This window comes from Phaethon lepturus, unplaced genomic scaffold (genome assembly GCF_000687285.1).
Source record: "Phaethon lepturus isolate BGI_N335 unplaced genomic scaffold, ASM68728v1 scaffold34284, whole genome shotgun sequence".
Classification (NCBI taxonomy): Eukaryota; Metazoa; Chordata; class Aves; order Phaethontiformes; family Phaethontidae; genus Phaethon; species Phaethon lepturus.
The window spans coordinates 8,428-29,565 of NW_010534616.1; the positions used below are offsets into that span (position 1 = coordinate 8,428).

Below are 21,138 nucleotides of genomic sequence, written 5' to 3' on the forward strand. Positions count from 1 at the left end.
TGCATTACTCAGCTACCTGGAGAGGGAGGTCGAATGAACATCTAGGGGTGTTCAGCTTCAGCATTATCCCTACCCAGTCAGACAGTCCTAGTCTGGCTTTCAGCTCTTTCAGGTGGCCAGCCACAGTAAAAGCACGAGAGAGGCATCAATCTCCACCCTTCATCCAGTCAAGGAAAGATCGCTGTTTCAGCAGTGAGGAAGATCCCTGATGTCTGGAGCCAACCTCAAGCATTGCCACAGCAGAAGACGTCACCATTTTAATGGTGATAGGGAACCTTGTGTGTCAAGCGACGGCGCTGGTGGCCGAAGTCCTTCAGTCAGATGCCTTAGATACTGTGGGTGAGATACTTGTCAAGTGATCCTCAGTGCTTTTTAGAGAGCTGTCTGATGTACACCACAAAAGAAAGACCCTACATCCAAACCCACTGCTGCTCTTCAAGTCCTGTCCTGAAATGTATTTGCTGCATATCTGAAATGTCAGGGATGCTGCTACACTACCGGGCGCTTTAGTCTGTTTACTCTAGTGCTTTTATTTCCGCATCACCGTAAGATCTAAACACTTCAGGCAATCAACATTACGTTGGGAAGAGAGCGTGCTACATTCCTTTCTTCACTGTTTCATATTTCAGTATCTCTTTTACGATGTGTATAAAGTAATGCAAAGGCTGCTCCCAGAACATCTTTTTTAAAATGTCTAAGACTATTTAAGACCATTTTGCTCTTCCCACTCCAGTAATAGCCATTAGGTCTTGACAGAGTGCCTGACAGGCAATCTACATGACACAAAGCACAGCACCTTTGCTCCAAGGGACACAGAATTTTTTTCTTTCCTTTTGCTGCTGTTGCTCTCCTTACCTGTATTTGCAACCACAAGGTACCTTTATTAAAGTTAGGTTTTAAATGTGGTGTATTTCAACACAATTTATATCGCACAACTGTCTAAGCCCCTTGCAACACGGTGGGTTGCTGTTTTAGAAATAAGCTGATAATACAGTCATAGCAACACTACTTGCAGAGTCAGAAAAAAAACATCCAGCACCAGCAGAAAATGTGTATAGATTACTTTATCTCTGTATTCAATACAGATAAAAACCCTTCTTTGGGGGGGGGGGAAAAAAAATCTATGCTCCGGAAACAGTAGATAGGATGAAGTTAAGCGTAATCTAGTGAATCATGAGACTTGTTGCTTGCTGAACCTCAGAGACTTCATCTTGAAATAGTGCCATTAAATATTGATGACATATTGATGGCAAAGGACAGTCTAGCACAGAAGAGGAAATTTAGCCGGGGGGGGGGGGAGCAGGGGGTTGTGAGAGAGAGAAACAGAGAGAAAGAAGCACACAGACACCATTCACATGAAATCATAAACCCTCAACTTTAGAACATCAAACAAGTGCTGTCAGTCAACGTCAGGACAATTATGGTGCTTGCTGTCTCTTCGCAATTCAAAGTTTGTACTAGAGAAACAAACATGCAGAAATACATGTGGTATGTAGAAGAGTTAAATATAGAAGAGCGTAAAGGTCTTTACTAGTCAGATGACAATGTAAACTCACACCTTCCAAATGTATTGTGTGTCAGAGTGAACACCATTTCCTGCCTTCCAGAAGCAGCTTCTCTGGTTCACTGACCTTCCTTTTCTTCTTGGGTCCTATTACCTCTTCCTGGCTAAATGCAAGGTTCAGGCAGTTTATCTGTAAGAACCATCAGAAACAGTGATCAGTCTCACGGTACAGACTCCTGCCAGACGAGTCAAGAAATACAACTTCCAAAACTACAGTGTGTTTTCCTGGATCCTCTTGGGTTTTTTTCACTGTGATCCTGTTCTCCAGAAAAGCAATTAGGCAAGGAATGAAAATAGGAATACTGGATGGAATTGGGACCGTAAGATTTGCGAATGCAACAGGTTTAGGTTCAGGGCCAATGAATGGTTTTGGTGGCACAAGGAACAGTACCTATATCCCCACTGCCAAAAGAAAACAACGAGGAGCAAGGAGACCTCTGAGAAATACAATAGCTTCTAGGGCATAGCCTTTTTCAACAACCTCAGATAATCATAGAAGTATGTAAAAGAAGGGGGGCACATGTCAAATTTGTGGTCACTGGAAACAGCCTTTCAGGACGAGCCATACAGTACCTCTATGTGTACATCGGGGAAATTCAACAAGAGTTGGTTGGTCTCAGAGTTCAGAGACTACCTGTGAGTCTGTGAAAAATAACTAAGCAAAGCAAGCTTTTTTCCAAGAGGCTTAACTTCCCTCTAGAAAGACACAAACCTCCCTCAAAAATATTCAGAGGCCTACAAACCAAAAGGTTAAAAAACACAGATAAATATATGTTAGAATATAAATGGGTCAATGGTACAGGCAGGTCAGACCACAGAGAGACGGACAGCCAGAACAACAGTTGAAGTGCTGGCTGTGCCAAGTGACAAACTCACTTATTCTCATTATCACATAAAATATTTGCATTTTTACAATAATAATCTGGAGCTGCAGAGAGTAACATGTGTTGCTGCCCACCCAGAAGGGACAAAGCACACAGTCTGGCAATGTAACCTCTCTGTTGCTCTCACTGGAACTGCGCTGAAGGGACACACCACAGCACACTGCTTCAACATTGCCTCCAAAAGAAAGTTCATTTGGATGAAAGTAAGGTGAATGAAGAGGGAAGAGAGTGCTGAGTTCCTGCTCCAAAACAGGAGTACTTTACTCCAGTTTCACCGCAGAACATGAGGAATCCTGTAACTGAAGCAGGATAAACACAAGGAGTTAAAGAGCTATTTCAGAATGCATCCTGGAGACAAGCACAAGGTCTCCAGATTACAAGATGTGGTCACTATAGAATTCCCCACTCACGTCATCAAGGCTTTCTTTCTAGCTGACCTTGGTATGAGGCTTCGGTAATCTCTACATAGCAATGGTCTTTCTAATGTGTGAAATAACTCTGATTATGGATTAACAGCAAAATAGTTTGAAACAACCTCATTTTGCCTCTCTATCGTGTTTCAAGTTGTTTTTCCTCCCCTCTTCCCTCCTCTTCATTATGAGCAACACAATATTGCTTAATGCAGAAAGTACAACTTCCTTTCCATAAAAACAAACAAGAATCTGCCGAAGTGGGACAGGCAGGGTCTCCTTCGTCCTGCACACTCAAGCTGACAAAAAAAAAAGAGTGATGAGTGGATCTCTGTGTTATAGCTCCTCACCTGATATCCAGCTGCTCAAACTGGCATTTTAGGCAGTTATTTACTTTTCTCTCCCTGGCATCGTTTTAACCTGTCCACTTCCTCTTTTGAAGTAAAGGGCCCAGAGGGGGGAAACACCGCATCCAAAAACTCTCCAGTGCTAACACAGCTGCAGGGTTTGTGCCCTGTCCTGCCAGCCACACAATAAAGCAAAGCGATGATCCCCAGTCTCCTGGCCCCCAGTCATCTGAATAAGGCAGCTCTCCCTCTGTTTTAGCCTAAACCGCGTAAAGAGAGCATCAGGTACAGTTGGTGCTTTTATCTCCTCTATTGAGGAATGGATCTTCTGCAGCACAGGCTACCACTCAGTAAAGTTTTTACCCCTTTGCTATTCCCTCCTACATTTTCTGCATGGATGAGATACTTTTGAGGCAGGAGAAATAGCCACAACGAGCAGCTGCTCACGCGGGGTCCACTCCAGTTCTCCGACAGTTTTCCTCCCCTTTACCACAGGCAGCCTAACAGGAACCTGAGAAGAGTAGAAACTTCTATGCAAGCCATCAAGTGCTCTAGACAAGCACTATTCATCCATTGAATGAATAAGATGTCAACTGTGTGAGGTATTTCACCAAAGCCAACATGTCCTGTCCTGCCCCTGCCCAGCTACAAGTTCACGTAGGAACTCAGCGCCAGGAACAGACCCCAAGTCCAACTTCCAGGTCCCATGCTTAACCAAACACTCATGCTTCTTCCCCAGAAATATTGCTCTAAAGTCAGATCCTACGTATGTTTATTTGACTTTAACTAGAATGTAAACCTCTTAAACGGTGTGGTGAAAAGCAGGAAATCCCTCCCATTGACTAACATACAATCAAAGCCTCCAGAAGTTGATTAGTTCTAATTTTTCCCATGTACTGGGATGCTTAACATAGAACGATAGAAGAGCTTGCGCGGTATGAATGTCGGGTTTTTATCTTACACAACCACCCCAGGCCCTCCGCTCCACTGATGAGCCAGGTGTTATAAAAGCATATAGGACAAGGCCCAGGCCCTGGTACGCTTACCCTGCAAAGGGACCATGCTGACAACGGGACAGGTGGGACAAGTCCATTCGAATAGCAAAGACAGGAACAGACCCGTGATCTCCTGACTCTGATTCCAAGGCGTAGTTCTGGGTCTAGGTCACACCATGAACACACAGTGAGTTTGAATCTGCTGTTCTACAATACTGCACTACGTGTAAAAAAGTAATATTGTGCCGCACAATTCTTCTGTAAAAATACAGCTAACTTGTGAATCATACAAGTGTTACTAATTTCTGGCATAAAACTAACAGGACAGCTGCACATTGTCTGGAGAAGATATCAGGCTAAAAATAGATTAGACTTAGATTAAAGCCTTCCCAAGGCAGACTGGTGGAAGAAACAGAATAAGCAGACCACAGCTACGCAGCTATTCTTAGATAGACAAAATCAGGACCTAGTTTTGTGCTCTGCAATTTTCAATCCCCAGTGTCCCCACGTATTCCGGCCAAAAATTCCCAGCATAAATCGAAGCAAATTTACAGCTCTTCTGACATGTGTTTTGCTTCCCAAGGCATCCTATGTAGAAAAGCTAAAATTGCACAAGAGCGTTCGGCTGTGTCCCTCTTTGTCCCTGGCCTGCCCCATGCTGAGGTTTGGCACTTGGCAAATTTTATGCCCTCAGAAGAGCTCCCTTTGTTAGGGACATGGAGTGTTTAGTTTGGTACCTTGTAACTATCCTGACAAATTCAGAAGCACATTAACATCAAAAGAAGTCCAGTTCCATCAAGTGAGCCAGAAGAATGAGGACTGAGATACAAGACTTAACTGCTGAAACATGGCAAAATGATCTGCAGGTGTCAGGGGACATCAACCATCATCAGAAAACTTTAATCAGAGTCAGTGCCTGATGTATCCTGCAGCTAACATTGACTTCATAGCACAGCAAACACTTGCCACTTTCAAAAATAAAGCCAGTGACTCTTTAAACTAAGACCTGAGGCATCCCTGGTGAACAGCCATTTCTCTCTGAAGCAATAATTCCCGTCTATTCATTGACAGTTGGCTGCTCACTGCTCTCCAAGCACAGCAAAAATGAAGGTTCACAAGGTACGCCATGGTGTCCAGTGAAAGGACAAGAGGAAATGGACACAAGCTGATATACAGGGAATTCCATTCAAACATAAGGACAAACTTTCTTTTTACTGTGAGAGCGATCAAATACTGGCACAAGTTGTCCAGAGAGGTTGTTGAAGTCTCCATCCCTGGAGATACTCAATACCTGACTGGACAAGGTCCTGAAAAATCTGCTCCACTTCACCCTGCTTTGAGCAGGTAGGTTGGACATGACGATCTCTAATTGTCCCTTCTGACCTCACCACAGTGATTTTGTGAAGGTGGCACAGTGGTTAAACGCTCGATGCAGGGCTCAGCACTGGACTCGTATTAGTTTCCAGCAAAGCAATCGCACTGACATCAGTGGAATTAATCCTGATTTTCATCTGTACAAGTGGAGGAGAATCATGCTGGTTAGCATGAAAGCCAATTTACGCAGGTGGAAGAATGAAAGACACTCACTGTGGTGCTTCTGTGGAAACTTGCCACGTTTTTGTCCCCAGGAAGCTATGCCAACACATCACTGACTACCACTAGTCCTCTTCCTTTTCCATAGCTCACTGTTAAAATCTCTGACATTCAACAAAACTTCTTTTTCGCAAACTGGAAGCCTCACAGGCCTACTCTGTACCTTGTGTATCTTGTACTGTTTAAAGGACTAATGGAAGATTTTTCCACAGTGTAAAAAAAAAAAATCTTCAAAAATACCTGATGAAAAAAAATTTTTCAAACCCTCTCCTTATAACCTCTTCCAGGGCCCTCAATCACACTGTATGCTGCTGTGCTGATTGTTCTCATGGCAGGATCACAATTCAATACGCCTCCCGAAACTGGAAGCCTTCCTCCTGTAAGATCACAGCGTTGTAATGGAGGAGGCGAAAAACAACGGACACTCCTTCTGCCTACTAGGCTGCTACCCAGCTTAGTCCCTCATGGGATATTACATCTGTCCAATCTTAATTTATGCAAACTTCTCTAGAGGGTCTGGTTGCTAGAATAGACGTTATGAACATATGTAAAGGCAGCCAGCACGGAAGCTCCACGTCTTCCCACGGGTGTCCCTGGGGTAGCTGTCAGGGAATCCGAGGGCACAAGGGTTAAATCTCCCCAGATCTGCGGGGTGGTGGGCCTCACTTCTAAATGAAGAGATCACTAGGAAACTGCTTCCTGCACACTAGACAGGGATAACTCATGCAAGGGATGAATGGCCCCAAGATACAGCTAAGGATCTGACGTGAATTGAGAGAAGCCAGGAATTTCCTGACCTCCCTGTCTCACTCCTCCCAGAATGGCCTGAGCTCACAGGAAGGAGAGAGGCAAGCTCATCTCTGAATCTTTCTCTCTTCATTGTTTGGGTCTGTGTAGACTCAGTTGGTTTGGAGGAGAAAATGTTCTGGGAACTTCTCATCAGATACAGCTCTCTTGATAGACAGTTAGAGATAAACCTTTCTTTTTTTTTACTTTTCTGCAAAAGTTCAAGATAATGACATTGCCACAGAAAAATGCTTTCCTATTGCTCTGCAAATGGCAGGCTTCACCCTTCAACTGCTTTCTGTCATGGCAATTTTAAAAGTGGTTTGCCTGGGAAAAATCAGACAAACAAAGGTCTTGATCTCCAAGCTGTTATTCTGCAATTGGATCCACTTGTGCCGACCTTCACATTCAGACGGAAGCTGTGTACAACACGGAAGCTCAGCAAAGGCACAAGAGTCTGCATCACGGTGACCATGACCCTGGGCACCAGCAGGACACTGATCACTGGCAAACACGACAGACACTACTTGCAATGTGTCATCCGCGAAAGACTGTTCACACTGGCTTCCATTGCTGACACAGTCCCCCGGAGAAAGAGGACGTGGCCAGGTAGCCAAGTCTTCTGCATGGGAGCAGCAGCTGGAGGCCAGACAGGCTATCCTCTAAGGTCTAAACCAGCACTAATTTACAACATTTCGGTTTGAATCTCTCCCTAGACATCTAACTTTCAGACAGCTCCAGTTAAGAGAGCTAATGCACATGGCAGGACTATGCCTACAGCAGGCAGTGAATCGCAGTGCAGAGACTCCTAAGCTATCATTGATCCAAAATGATTATGTCCACACAAGACCAACTGTCAACACGCTTCCTCATGTCCCACAGCAGTCTAGTAACATAAGCATGGCCAGTCTAGCAGCATAAGCAGTGTCTGGCACTAGCTAATGAAGCCAGAAACTTGGGAGGCAGAACCGACTTGTGCTGTGCTGATACAGTCACACCATTTCCAGCTCCGGCGCAGGCTCAGTCAGGGGCGATTCAGGGCTCTCTGCACGGCTGTTTCACTGTGCAATGAGACTGTGCTCTAAGGACCACCCCAGAACTTCAGCCCACAGCTTCCTGATGGGAGATAAAAGCCTGCAGAGGCGTCCACATGGTCAGATTTTACTCATCTTCTAGTTCTGTTTCATTCCAAACTCATTCCACTGCAACATGTTTGCTTACATGAAGAGAAGGCTTACAAAAATCAATTTGCAGGACAAGAACATTAAACGATTCACAAAAGGATAAAGGAGTACACCAAAGAATTCAAGAAGTTATCATCTTAAGTACAGTGCAGGACCCCATTCTCATCAGCAGATTTCTATAAGTGAAATCAATTCCCTATTTTACCCAACTCTTCACAACTCCTAGGAGGCCAGTGGAAAGTAGCAAGATGCACAAAGTTAGCACACTGGGCCAAATCCTTGGCTGATGCAATCAGAAAAACTCTCCTGAAGTCAGCAGAGGTAGGCTAATTTACATGCTGGTGTCTAACTCTGGATGATTAAGTACAGAGATGCTTTGCTGGGAAAGGGCAATCTCTCATTTGATCCTAAGTATCATCAATCATGAGATTGCAGATAACGAGCCAGTTGAGTACATGTAAATTTTTCTCCAATCTGAAAAGCCCTCTGTCAGAGACTCTCCGTGGCCGTTACTAAAGGCCAGTTACAGTTCTAACTGGACAGGAATAACTGCTTCTCTTTTGGCAGATCCGCATCCTTTGCCTCTCCCATGTTGATTAGATAAAAATAAGCTTTTAATACTTCCATTCCTGGTTTTCCTGAAGAGCTATAGGTCACAAAGATAATGACCAATAAACTCAGTTCCGACAGCACAGTTTTTATTTTTGATAACCAAGGAACCAGAAAGAATAAAGCAGTTCAGAGGAAGAGCAGTAACGGGCTCATCCACATTTCCAAAAGCAACTTGTGACGGTGGATACCACATTTTTGAACTTGGCACTTCTTGAATATCAAATCCTTGTACAGATATCAAATTCTGGGACACTCCAAATTGTTCTAGTTAGTTCTGAAAAATCTTGGCCTGAATGTTTAGCTGTACAGAGAGCACCTTTAAATACACATCCATGAGGTGCTGCTCCACGGACAGATGAACAGCTAACACTGCGCCACCACCAGAAAGGCAGGTCTTCCTCCTGGACCCCCCTTTGCCCATTCCTTGCTGTCCAGTCTTGCCTGCTCCCCTGCGGTAGTGCCGGTATGAGAGTGATCATTCTGTGAGCTAGTTCAAGGGGATCTTCTTCTGGTGGAAATGTAACACTCAAAGTCACGGACTAGCAGTGCAAGTCTAAGGGTTCATGTCTGCCCCAATAAAGGGAGACCTCCATGACCCAGGCTAGGTTGTTCCTCAAGGTCCCTCACACACCAAGCTGATGAAACGTCAAAATCCAGGACAAAACAAGTCACTCCAGAGACCTCATAGCTCCTTAAAGCAGAGAGCTTCTCTGAACACACCTGACAGTGGAAAATGTTATTCCTTGACTGTACTGTAGTCTGTATAGCAACAAGGTGTTCACGATCACACCCCAACAGGACTACTTCTACCCACCTTACCTATACTTGACCCTGTTAGATAACACCTAACAGACTTCCCATCTACCCAAGCTTGTTCTCATTTTTTAAGACAAACTTCACTCACCAGTTTGGCTTCCTGATTCACGTGGAATACACAATGGTCATTTGTTTTAACCACTTCCCTCAGAAAAGAAGGGAAAGTCCCTCTCATATGGAAAATAGTGTCAAATTTTTATTAGCACTGGCTTTACAATGATGATCTGCACTTTTTAACTAGTAACTTGACTTTGTTTTTCCCTAAACTGACTGAAATATTAGCCAACTTCTAAGCTATGATGATTTAAAAAAATAGTATGAAAGAATACATTAAAAAAACCCTCTGACATGCAGAATCTACCAGGCAGAGGGCTTGGGTTTGGTTGGGGTTTTTTTAGACTTTTGGAAGAATACAATGGATAAAGTGACTCTTCCATTTTTCAGCAACTAATACTGTTTCCACCACCTTCAGACACTCTTGCTATTGCTACTGTATTCTAATGAAATTCACATGCTGGAAGAGAGAGGTGTCTGGTGCTCTGCTTAACAATCATGACAACCTAAAAGAATGTCAGAGCATGAATCAGTGGGGCAACCATGAGTTACAAACAAGAAAGGCTCCTGTTTTCACACAGACGACAGAATAAACAATGATCAGAAGGAAACTGGAGGATGTGACACAAAAAAATATGTGGTTAAAGTTTGAAAAATACCAGCCTAAGCACAGAAGTTCATTTCTAAGATCCAGAGTCAAGGCAAATACTTCACAGATGCCTTTTGAATGACACGTTAAGTTGTAGTCTCCAGTTGCTGTCTGGGTTAGACACCCTGGGATTCTTTTCAACAGAGGCGGGGAAAATTTTAGTAGCAATTTCCTACTCTCATTAACTTATCCTGTAAAGATTCAACTTCTGAACACTCAAGCTCACACGATTTTCAACTAATTTGAATGGGAGGAGGATCAAGTGGCAAGTCTGGTGGCATTCAGAGATTTGCCCTGTCACTGAAGAAACCTCTGCACAAGCCTATGAATTCAAACTCTGATTCTGACTCAGGGTTTGGCCCGGGCAGCCTTCAGAATGGAATTAATTTCACATAACTTTACTTATCTAAAATGACATGCCTGATCTACCCTAGTTGCCCCAACAACCACTGAAAAAGAGATCAGCACCTCCAGGGGATAATCCTTCCTATCCTAGAGGGGTAGCCAAAAAGGGACAGGATGCAGTAAGTACCTGTGACTCACATGTAAAGATAGTCTGGAAGCAAGAAAGGAGAGGTGAAGACCGTGTTAGGCAACAGACAAACACACCCTTCAAACCTAACACAGGGTGGTGATTTCAGAACCTTAATCCAAAAACACACACAGGTAAACTAGCCTGGTTGGGACACTGATACATTTAGTCTGTGTGTAATTCACAAGTGCCAAATACAGAGAACAGTACAAAATTCTTGTACTGGATGTATAGAATCATAGAATCATTAAGGTTGGAAAAGACCTTTAAGATCATCAAGTCCAAACATCAACGCAACACCACCATGCCCACTAAACCATGCCTGAAGTGCCATATCTGCATGTTTTTTGAACACTTACAGTGATGGTGACTCCACCACCACCCTGGGAAGCCTGTTCCAGGCTTTTACCCTTCAGTAAAGAAATTTTTCCTAATATCCAATGTAAACCTCCCCTGGCACAACTTGAGGCCATTTCCTCTTGTTCTATCGCTAGTTACTTGGGAGAAGAGACCAACACCCACCTCACCACAACCCCCTTTCAGGTAGTTGTAGAGAGCAATAAGGTCTCCCCTCAGCCTCCTCTTCTCCAGACTGAACACCCCCAGTTCCCTCAGCCGCTCCTCATATGACTTGTGCTCCAGACCCCTCACCAGCTTCGTTGCCCTTCTCTGGACACACTCCAGCACTTCAACGTCTTTCTTGTAGTGAGGGGCCCAAAACTGAACACAGGATTCAAGGTGCAGCCTCACCAGTGCCAAGTACAGGGGCAAGATCACTGCCCTACTCCTGCTGGCCACACCATTTCTGATACAGGCCAGGATGCTGTTGGCCTTCTTGGCCACCTGGGCATACTGCTGGCTCATGTTCAGCCGGCTGTCAACCAGCACCTCCAGGTCCTTTTCTGCCGGGCAGCTCTCCAGCCACTCCTCTCCAAGCCTGTAGCGTTGCGTGGGGTTGTCGTGACCCAAGTGCAGGACCCGGCACTTGGCCTTGTTAAACCTCATACAGTTGACCTCAGCCCATCGATCCAGCCTGTCCAGATCCCTCTGCAGAGCCTTCCTGTCCTGTATGAAGTAAGCTGACCATGGAAAGTTTCTTTCTTCGTGCTTGTACCCCTGTGCCTTAATACTTTGTAGCCTCTATGTATTTTGATACTGCATAAATGCACTAATGTTAGTTAAATCTTGTGCCATCCTAGATGACATAATCTTCCGTGGCAATGAATTCCACATTGCCTGGTGTATCTTAGAGCCACTAAGATGCGCTCACCTGCTGGGATGTCCTTGAGCAAGGCATCCTGCCTGTCTCCTTTATGCCTGTCCTCTTCTTTCCACCTACAATCCAAACATTGTATCAAAATTAGCTACAAAGTTAAAACTCTAAATTTAATTGAAAAAAAAATAATCCAGAAGCCTGACTAAACCACTGCAGCAAAATCGCATGCTTGATCTGAAATTGTGTAACCTTTGGCAGTGCCAACACAGGCAGTTTATTCCTGGAAACAGAGATTTCGGAATAAAGTGTCATCTGAACGTGCAACACATTAACTTGCAGCAGCTCCTATCAATTATACTTAAATGCCATTTTAACCTGGCTTCCTAAGAAAACAAAACTCATGCCTGCATATGCTCTATCCAAGTGTGTGTGTGTGCATGGGGAGTGAGGGGACCTATCCCCTGACTAACAACTACTGACCTTATTAGACAGTTTCAATAAAATTTGATGGCGGGTCCCAAAGCGCCTCAGTTTCACGAAAACAGGCAACTGGTTAGAGGAGGAAGATCCTGTTAATATCCCCAAAGTGGAAAAGGTGGCAGTATGAGTTCACCCCTTATTAGTCATGGGAGAATCTGCAGGAGAAAAATCTGAAAAGGTGACTTCATAGGCAGACAAGCTTCTTTATTCCACTGCCTGGGGATCTCAGTAATGCTATTTACCGTTTTGTCACTAGATGGTATTGTTCCACAGGCTATATCTGAGAGCCTCAGTGGTCCAATACAGCATGGTATATCAGAAACTAGGTTGATTGAAGAGCGAGAAAAGGCTTTTTTTCCATGTATTTTCATGTATGTTTTCACATATGAAAGTCATTAGCAAAATCAAACTGGAACAGCTAAAGAAAAAGAGCTTTGGTGAAAATGTAGATAATGTAACTCAGTATTGATGAACCGTGCATTTCCTTCGTATCTGAAAAAAACCCCTGCTGAGATAAAGAGGTAGAAAGATTGATAAAAAATTGAATGTTTCTGTAACAAACCAAGCACATACAACAAGTCCTTTATTATAGTTCAATCTGATCTGACACAAAATTCAAACAGCCTGACAAACTCCGTTCATCCATTTCATAGTGAGAAAACCTAAATATTACGCTAGGACACAGTCATGAGCACAAGCTCTTTCAGTTTTGAAACTGGGCATTTACCTGTACCTTGAAAGTAAAAAGAAGATGCTTCCGTTTTCCAGCCTGGATGGGTGTCACTTTTGTCCTCTCCACGGTCACTGGAATCTGCTTTGACAGGGAGAGGGTGATTCTGTAAAGGAAATGATGCTTTGTCTTAATAGCATAACATAAAAAATATGCCCAGGTGGTAAATCCATAAACCCAGCACTAATAGGGATGAGATTTTCACAGCTCCTCAGTGTCCAGGCCTTCCTTCTCCCAAGCCTACAGGCCTTTCAAGAGAGAGATTTTCTAAGAAAATACAGAATTTCAACCTAAATGCCTTCCTGTCTTCAAGCGTTACTTATTATGTTGGGATTTATTCCCTGGCACTGACCACCTAAAATTAAATCATCAGCTCTGAGCTGCCAGTCCAGGCTGCCCCTTCTGTCATTTTGGAGGGGCAGCACCAGAGGACCATTCATTCCAGCCTACCTTGGTGTCTAAGGAAATTATCTGAATTACCTGCTAAACATGCCTCCTCCTCCACTAAGTGCAGAGAGAGGTCTAGAGAAATTACACACAACACACAACATTTAGATGGCTACAAGTAAGTGGAAAGAATCCCACCTAACTACACAGTGGAACATAGCTTAGTCCTGAGAAACACCAAGTGGAAGTGTAAAACTCTTTGCAATTTTCTTCATTCTCTGCATGTCCGGGTATAAGTGTGCATGTGTGCATGTGCACACGGCACGTGTTGCGTGTGTGCGCACACGTGTATGTTGTGTCTCTCTGTACAATCACTGCCCTCTCCTGGGAGAATATACTAGATTCTTAGTAAATCAGTGAATATGCTGGAATGAAATTCACTTTATGTCTATGAACTTCCAGCCCCAGTGTTCAATCTGCTGTAGCACTGCTGCCCTACACAAGTCAAAACCCTTATTAAACTAAGATTCTGAGAAAATGTTTTTTTAAGGAGAGTTTTGCTAGATAAACTCCATTCCTCCAGCGAGAACCGAATAGAGCTGTTTCTATACCTTTGTGCTCCCCTCCTCTTCCTCTTCATCACAGTCTAACCCTTGATGGGAGATCTCAGTAGGGCCATTCTTCTGGATCAGGTTGCTTTCAGTTGTCCCCATTCTTTTCTTTTCAGTTGTCACTCTCACTTTCATGAGGTGGAACCCAGTGGAGACTGACCCTACTCTCAGGTTGACAGGATCGCCATCAAAAAACAGGTCACCAGGGCTGCCATCTTCCCTAAAGCCTGGGGGCTGGTAATCTTCGGGAGTTACTAGACAGGAAGATGATGTCAGAGAAATCAAGTTCCATCTTTCCTTAATCTGATTTATAAAGAACAAGTGTATACCAGCCTCAAGTAACAACATCAACTACTAGAAATATTCTGGGTCTTTTTTTTAGGAAGAAGGGAGAGAATGCGAAGGAAAAAATGAGCTGAGCAAATGTTATCAGGGAGCTCAGAGAAATAATGACTTTAGGATGCTGAGATACCATTAATGTGCTCAACTTTCTGGAGCAGAACCTGACAAATGCAGGATGCCTGTTCCTTAAAAAAAAAAAACAAACAAAACACCACCACAAAAACTGTGAAGGAGAAAGATGTCTCCTTTTCACACTGCATGGCTGTAGTTCTCATAGGGATTTTCAACCCTTTCTTAAAAAGCACCTGCCATCCCTGTGTGTCAGAAGGCTTTTTTGTTTGTTTGTTTTACACAATTTCTCACTGTCATCAGTTAACAGCTTCTACCATTTCACCTTTCTATGCTTTACTTACTTTACAGGGGCTCATGATTAGCATCGAAACTGATGGAAAGGGAATTTTTCCCCACAGCACACACTGCTCTCCACCTACCATCATTGTAGTAGAGGAGCTTCATGGTCAGGGTAATGTCATTGGGAAGCGGCCCGAGGTTTTGCATTAACAGGTACAGTTTACGGATCAGGAGCCTGCTGGCCTGTTTGACATCCTCGCTGCACACCCCATTCACAAAGTTCATTTGGTTGCTACAATTGGAAGAAGAATAACAGATTTGTTTTCCTCAGTCATGAATATTCACGATCTAATTACAAATACAGTGCACCCACTGACTTGTCTGAAACCACCAGCAACAAAGCTACAATGCCTTTATGTAACTTCCAGATAAACAGGGAAGTGAAACAGACTCCAGGGATGGGGTGGCATCAGCAAAACAACAGCTCTAAACTAAGAGGCATGGCATTTACATTTGAACAGACTTTGTAGCTGGGGCAATGGACCCCATTATACAAATGTCATGACTCACTTGTTTGAACATGATTAAATTGGATCAAAGGACCATAAAACAAGTGCCTTTCACCTAAGCAATTTCAGGAATGAGAGGAATGAGGTGAGAATCCCATATAAAGCCGATTCATCACAAGGGCTATTTTCAAGTCCATTTTGCAGTTTGAAGAGAAGTGAATTGCATGTTCTCACTTCAATTCCATGTAAGAAAAACTAGCTCAGAAGCACATTTTTCAAAAGTGACTAAGGGGCATTCCTCTCACCTCCTTCGCCCATCCAAATGTCAGCTGGCTAGTCTAAGCAAGCAGTCTAGACTGAGATAAACGTCTAAGAGAAGGGGGATGAATCGCCCTCTGGAGGAGTTTGTTTCTCTTGACTACAGAGGTGGATGAGATGAGCAGCTTAGATCAGTCAGCTAACTTTAGATGGTTGAAGATGGACTAGATGAATCACTATGTGACTAAGGAACCTAAACTTCCCTAGCTTTCAATGAGAAGGGGTCTTAAAAAAAATGTAGCTCCCCCATTACAAAATTATGTCTTTGGAAGACCACTGGCAGGTGGATGACACTATATACAGACTGGATCGTCTCTAACACAATCATCCCAAATTGTTTCACGAGCAGTAAGTAACCTAAGAGAGCGGAGAGAATTTGACTGACTAAACCACTGGAAGGAACAGCTTCGTTAGCACTGATTTCCCCTTCCAGTTGAAGCTTCTTGGTTCGTCATGAAAACTGACTGGCTGTTGAATAGCTTGAATTCCCAGGGTACGGTTTGGTAGGCTCCAAACTGCCAACAGCAAAACTCTGTGCTGAGCACACTGTGCTATTAGATTAAATCCTGTATATTCAGAAATGTACATCAAGTGAGAGGAGAAATGCTGGCAATGCCTGAAGTGGAGTAAAAAGGAGGTAGGCCTTCTCTTACACATGACCTTTACAAGTCTTGGGAGTAGCAGAATAGAAATGGTAAGGGGAACGAGTACAAGTGAAAAAGAGACTTCCACAGGAATTAACAGGTCAAGTACTCATTCAATACGGGAATAACATTGTGAATTTGATGCAGGAATGTGTCAAAAGGTAGAAGCTAAGGAAATGAACCTCTCTGAAGGACTAGTATCCATCACAAGGAATTCTTCCAAAATCCACCTAAAATAAGGCAGAAACCATTTAGGAGAAAGCTTCCCTTTACCACTCAGACCCGATGATGCAGACCCACAAAACATCTCTCACAGAATGATTAACTCAGAGTTTGCACATGACAATAAACGTTGCAGGTGTATAAAAGCAGTGTTATCAGCTGAAGGAGCTGATAGCAAAGATGACACAATAGTCTGATCAATGCCAGAACATCAGTTTACTAATGACTGCAGGTACATGCACGACCCTGCGATAGCAGTGTCAGTCACTGAGGAAACAGAACAGAGCCCAGGAATCTGATGCCACGGGCTTCGAAGCCTCAGAGCAGTAATGAGATTTCAATGGAACAGATATAAACACAACAGCAAGATTACTTAGCCTCTTCTTGGCCAGTACGAAGACACCAAAGGATGCCGAGTTCCATGTGGGGACCATTGTTATTTCTAGGAACTAATGACTGACCTGAGTAAGGCTGATTAAAAAAATAAAGTACTCGAGCCATCTATTATCTTTCAGATCCCAAAGGTCTCTTCTTTCCCTCAGCGTAGTGAGGACAACTGGCAGCAGCTTCAAAGTGGAAATACAGGGTACAGTCAACAGGACACTCGACTCAGACATGGTTCAGATTTTCCCAACAGAAACATCACTTTGCCACATACTACAAATTATGTGGATGTTTTTAGAGAAAGAGCAGCAAATGGCACACTACAGGAGCGCTGCGGAGGAGTTTCCTGAGGAGCATACAAGACAGCAGAGCTCTCCTGCTGTACAAGCAGGTTCCAAGGCCCAAAGATTTATTTTTCACCAATGGCAACTGCAGAAGCAAACTAAAAACAGGTTAATTCTTTTTCTTTGCTTTGTTTATAGCCAATGGCCTTTGATAGTATTTACTTTAAACTACACAGGCTTATGGCCTACTAAACACAGCTTTAAAATATCTAACAGACAGACAGAGACAAAAAGATGCAAAAAGCTGCTGCTTCCTGCCAAACATTTTGCACTATCAGCTCAGGCATCATAAGCGAAAGTTCTCTCGGGTCACCCCCGCAAGACTGCTCATGCAGAATACACGTATGCAAATGCCCAAGGAAACAAATCCCGGGTGCAGGATCACGGTGAAAGGGATCAAACCTGAAAAAGCTTCGTTTGAAAGCACAAGGCTGTCTTGTGAAAGTGGAAGAACACCCATTATTAGTTGAGATAGCAGCAAGCTCAACAACGGTGCCCGTTTCTGCATCGTGACCCTGATTAGGCACCATTTCTATAAATTGTCCTTAATTCAGTTCTGGTGCACTTCACGTGCCTCACTGCACTACGTAACAGCATTTCTACTCATTAGCTCAGCAGTTCATATCCTGTAGGGTGACTATCCTCAACTCTGATGATATTTACAGCTGCTTAGCGACTCAGATATGCTCTAGTCATGAAGTGCAGCTTCTTCTTAATGCTTCAGGAACAGAGTTTTCACAGTGTAATTCTGAGAAATAAAAGCAAACCCTTACCTGATGATGTCCATCTGGGGCATCTCCTTTTGGTACTTGAATTTGAATTGATACAGTTCTGTCACTGTCTAGAGATTTAACAAGAAAGGGGAAGAGAAGAAATGGGTCTCCTTCAGTAAAAAGTGTAAAGATGTGTACTGAACTTAGCAGTGTCCTTTCACGACTTTATGCCAGAGCACAACATTAATTTAATGACACGACGACAGCTTTAGCTCCGTTATTGCTTGCACAGGCTTTGGTAAGTTTTCTTGAAAACCACAGCTTACCTAGCTCTGAAAGAATCACAAAAAATTTACAAACTTCCTGCTTCCTCCTTCCACTTCCTCTGTGGGCCTGACTCCCCAGTCTAAATCTCTAATGAGGCACCAGGGCCAGCCAACCACCACAATGTCTGTCCGATGGTCCTTCCTTACGAAAAGGAAAAATATGAGGCTTCATGGGTGAAGCAGCGTCACACGGAAGCCTGGCTCAGTTCTGTACGGAGACAAGGGCCTGAAGGACTCTTCATACTAGGAAACACAAACAATACTGCATGGGCAAAAGTTGCTTAATTTCACTGGTCCCAGAGTTTTATGAGAGAATTTAAAAAACCGGGATGATTTTCCATTTTAAAGGAAAGGATTTGCTACAATTTTAGAGGATAAAATAATGAGGAAGGACAGCCTACTTCACCACAAGAGAAAGGATCTATTGTAGTCCAATTCCATGCCTATAATTCACTTTTTCCAGAGGCAACGAGGTCGATTAGTAGGAGCTCAGCTGAGCCCTTAACTCGGAGCCTTCCTTACCAATCCCAGCCTTGGTATGGACTAAATTCTCGCCCTCTCCCGAGATGCCGAGGTGTGATGCAGCAGAACTGTAATCAGGTGAGCAAAGATTCTACAGCCGTCCTCTGCAGCTGCTCTGCGGAGACAGGACGGATGCAGAACCTCCCTTATATATCACACTACCCCGTCTGCCTCCACCAGCTAGAGGTAGGCAAAATAGAAACACAACAGAGAACACTGAAAGGTGCTATGCAACACATACATCCCGGCTCTGAAGTGATTCGGAACTTCTGTCCTAAACCTCTCTCTGCATGAAAAAAACAGCTCCCTTCTCAACACTGCTGTTAAAAAGATGGTTCGTAAAAGCATGATTTTGAATTTCCCATTTCTTCTCTTCAGGAAAGAAAAACAAAAATCGCCAACGTTCCCGTTAGTTGCCTGTTAACATCCCTGCCTGAGGCCCTAGATGGGCCCACAGCCTAGCGCCTGGTAGGAGCGTTTGATCACAATCCAGCTCACTGAGCTGTCATTCCTGAGTGAAGGCACAAGAGGAGAAACAGGGTCACTAAGCAGCTCTGTCAGGGTAGAATTTAAGCCTACAAGTCCACTCTGAATACAAATCTACTCACCCGTGCCTTCAGTTGCCTCAAAGATTAATTAAGACTCTTTCTTACCTCCGGTTCCTTGGGATTGGTGTAAATCTGTTATAAGAAAGCACAGTGAGGGCATTCTCCCCTTGGATAACTTGAACCAGTGAAAAGTGACTAAACAATGATATTTTCATTTTACAACAGAGATTGTACTATCTTTAGCGTGGGATCAGAGAAAGGAATGGCTGAGAAATAGCTTTCCTCTATCAGCAGTCAATACTTACCACTTCAAAGACAGGTAGAAGACGCTCATCTGTGTAATTGCGGAGGAATGAGGTTAATTCCCATTCCAGCCCTCACCGGCAACTACTGATGCCTGAGATTTAACTACTCAGATTATGCACAGAATAGATGCATAGCTCTTGGTGCTTTCCAAAGGACCAGGGCAAAAGACGTGCTATGTAACTGCTAGTGTGTGGTTTCTTCAGGATCAGATTAATAAGGAGAACTCTTCTGCAGGGGAAAATGGAGAAGACGCAGCAGCTTCCAAGGGCGGAGGCAAGACTTTAAAGGAAGCAATGATATGAAGCACATAAAAGTGCTTCTAGGAGTTTATGGATGCATGTGGGGCCTCAGAGGCAGAAGTCTGACATACTGAGCAAAATATTCCCACGCAGCCTAGGAAGTTCATATTTACCATATTTAAGAAAGGTCATCGCTCTATTAAAAACCACATACATACATTTTGACTTCCCCTTAAAAAAGGCACAAATGGGTTGACACAACCTTGACTCCGTATCTCTTTCAAGCAGGGTAAGGGAAGAAAAACGCCTTGTATTCATTTACTTACTGCGAGGACAGCAATGTGTAACTGAGGAGGAAAAAAAAAAACCAGAACACAAAATCAAAATCTAACCTTAGTGGGCAAGGAAAAGAAAGACCTATCAAAATGTAACTGCCTACACACAGGGAAGGAATAGACCCATTTAACCCAAACTGAGTTAAAAACCTTTATGCAGTTTCTTCACAGCACAGCATCAGCAACACCTAGTGGCCAGTTTGCTTGGCTGTACTTGCGATTTCCCAAGAACTGCACGCTCAGACTTCTCTCTTGGGACTCCTCCTAAACGAATCTCCAAAGGCTATGCCGATTTAAAACTCTTTTTACAAGAGCACCCATAGCTACTGAAGACTAGTATTTGCTATGAAACACCCCAAAGGTACTTAATTTGTGCTATAGCAAGAAAACGTACATGGGACTACTCTTGAAAACAATCCTAGAACACACATTAAATGCCTCTGTTTTTTCCTTAATTCTTGTCAAATAACAATTAATTTATGCCTCTCATAAATAGCAGAGGACTAAATACCTCCTAGAACTGCCAGCAAGCAATAAACTGAGTTCACAACATTTTGAATTATCTTACGCACACTGACAGTTGTACTGACGTGTAAGAGCCCATCTGATCATCAGTAGCAAAACTATCACCACTTCATCTAACCTAGATGAGAGTTGGTTTGATGAACAGTGCTGACAGACACGGCAACAGTTGGTGTTTTTTCATGTGCCGAGCAGTTTTTATGTGAGAATCAGCAAGGAATATGAACACTTGCTAGCTGATTTTGTCCTGGAACAAGTTATGTACCTTACTTGATGAATTATTTTCAAAAAATAATAACAGCAAGGTTAGAGAAGATGAGAAGAAGGGAAAAAACTAGGGGAAAGCAGATGAAGGAAAGCAGAAGCACAGAAGAACCTCTCTCAAGAAAACAGGCATGGAGTTCAAGACCTCAGTTCTGACTGGCAGTGTCTCTATCCAGACATTAGAGAACGCAAATGTAGAACACAGAACTAAGGGAAATCCATTTCAGGCTGAAAACATGTGCAGGCGAGCCTAGAGAGCAACAGCGGTCAATATTTGGGCTCAAGGAATAAAATCCCAGTCTTACATGTATATACTCAGGGCAGGGTCTTCACCCCCGTCCCACAGCTGTAAATGTGTGTTGTGTGCATGGAAGATCACTACAAAAATATAAAGCAGGA

The 21,138-nt window shown here is 43.5% G+C and overlaps 1 protein-coding gene across 1 annotated transcript in view; it reads right to left on the bottom strand.

Moving 5' to 3' along the window:
- Window positions 1–1,577: 1,577 nt before the first annotated feature.
- Window positions 1,578–21,138, bottom strand: part of HORMAD2 (HORMA domain containing 2) — a 23,205-nt gene continuing 3,644 nt past the window's right edge. Inside the window, exons 5-12 of the mRNA XM_010285589.1 lie at window positions 19,945–19,965; window positions 19,179–19,205; window positions 17,738–17,805; window positions 14,684–14,835; window positions 13,851–14,104; window positions 12,850–12,958; window positions 11,697–11,761; window positions 1,578–1,694 (exon numbers count right to left, since the gene is read on the bottom strand). Of these exons, the coding sequence (XP_010283891.1) occupies window positions 1,578–1,694; window positions 11,697–11,761; window positions 12,850–12,958; window positions 13,851–14,104; window positions 14,684–14,835; window positions 17,738–17,805; window positions 19,179–19,205; window positions 19,945–19,965 (813 nt within the window). The remainder of the gene's footprint in view (window positions 1,695–11,696; window positions 11,762–12,849; window positions 12,959–13,850; window positions 14,105–14,683; window positions 14,836–17,737; window positions 17,806–19,178; window positions 19,206–19,944; window positions 19,966–21,138) is intronic.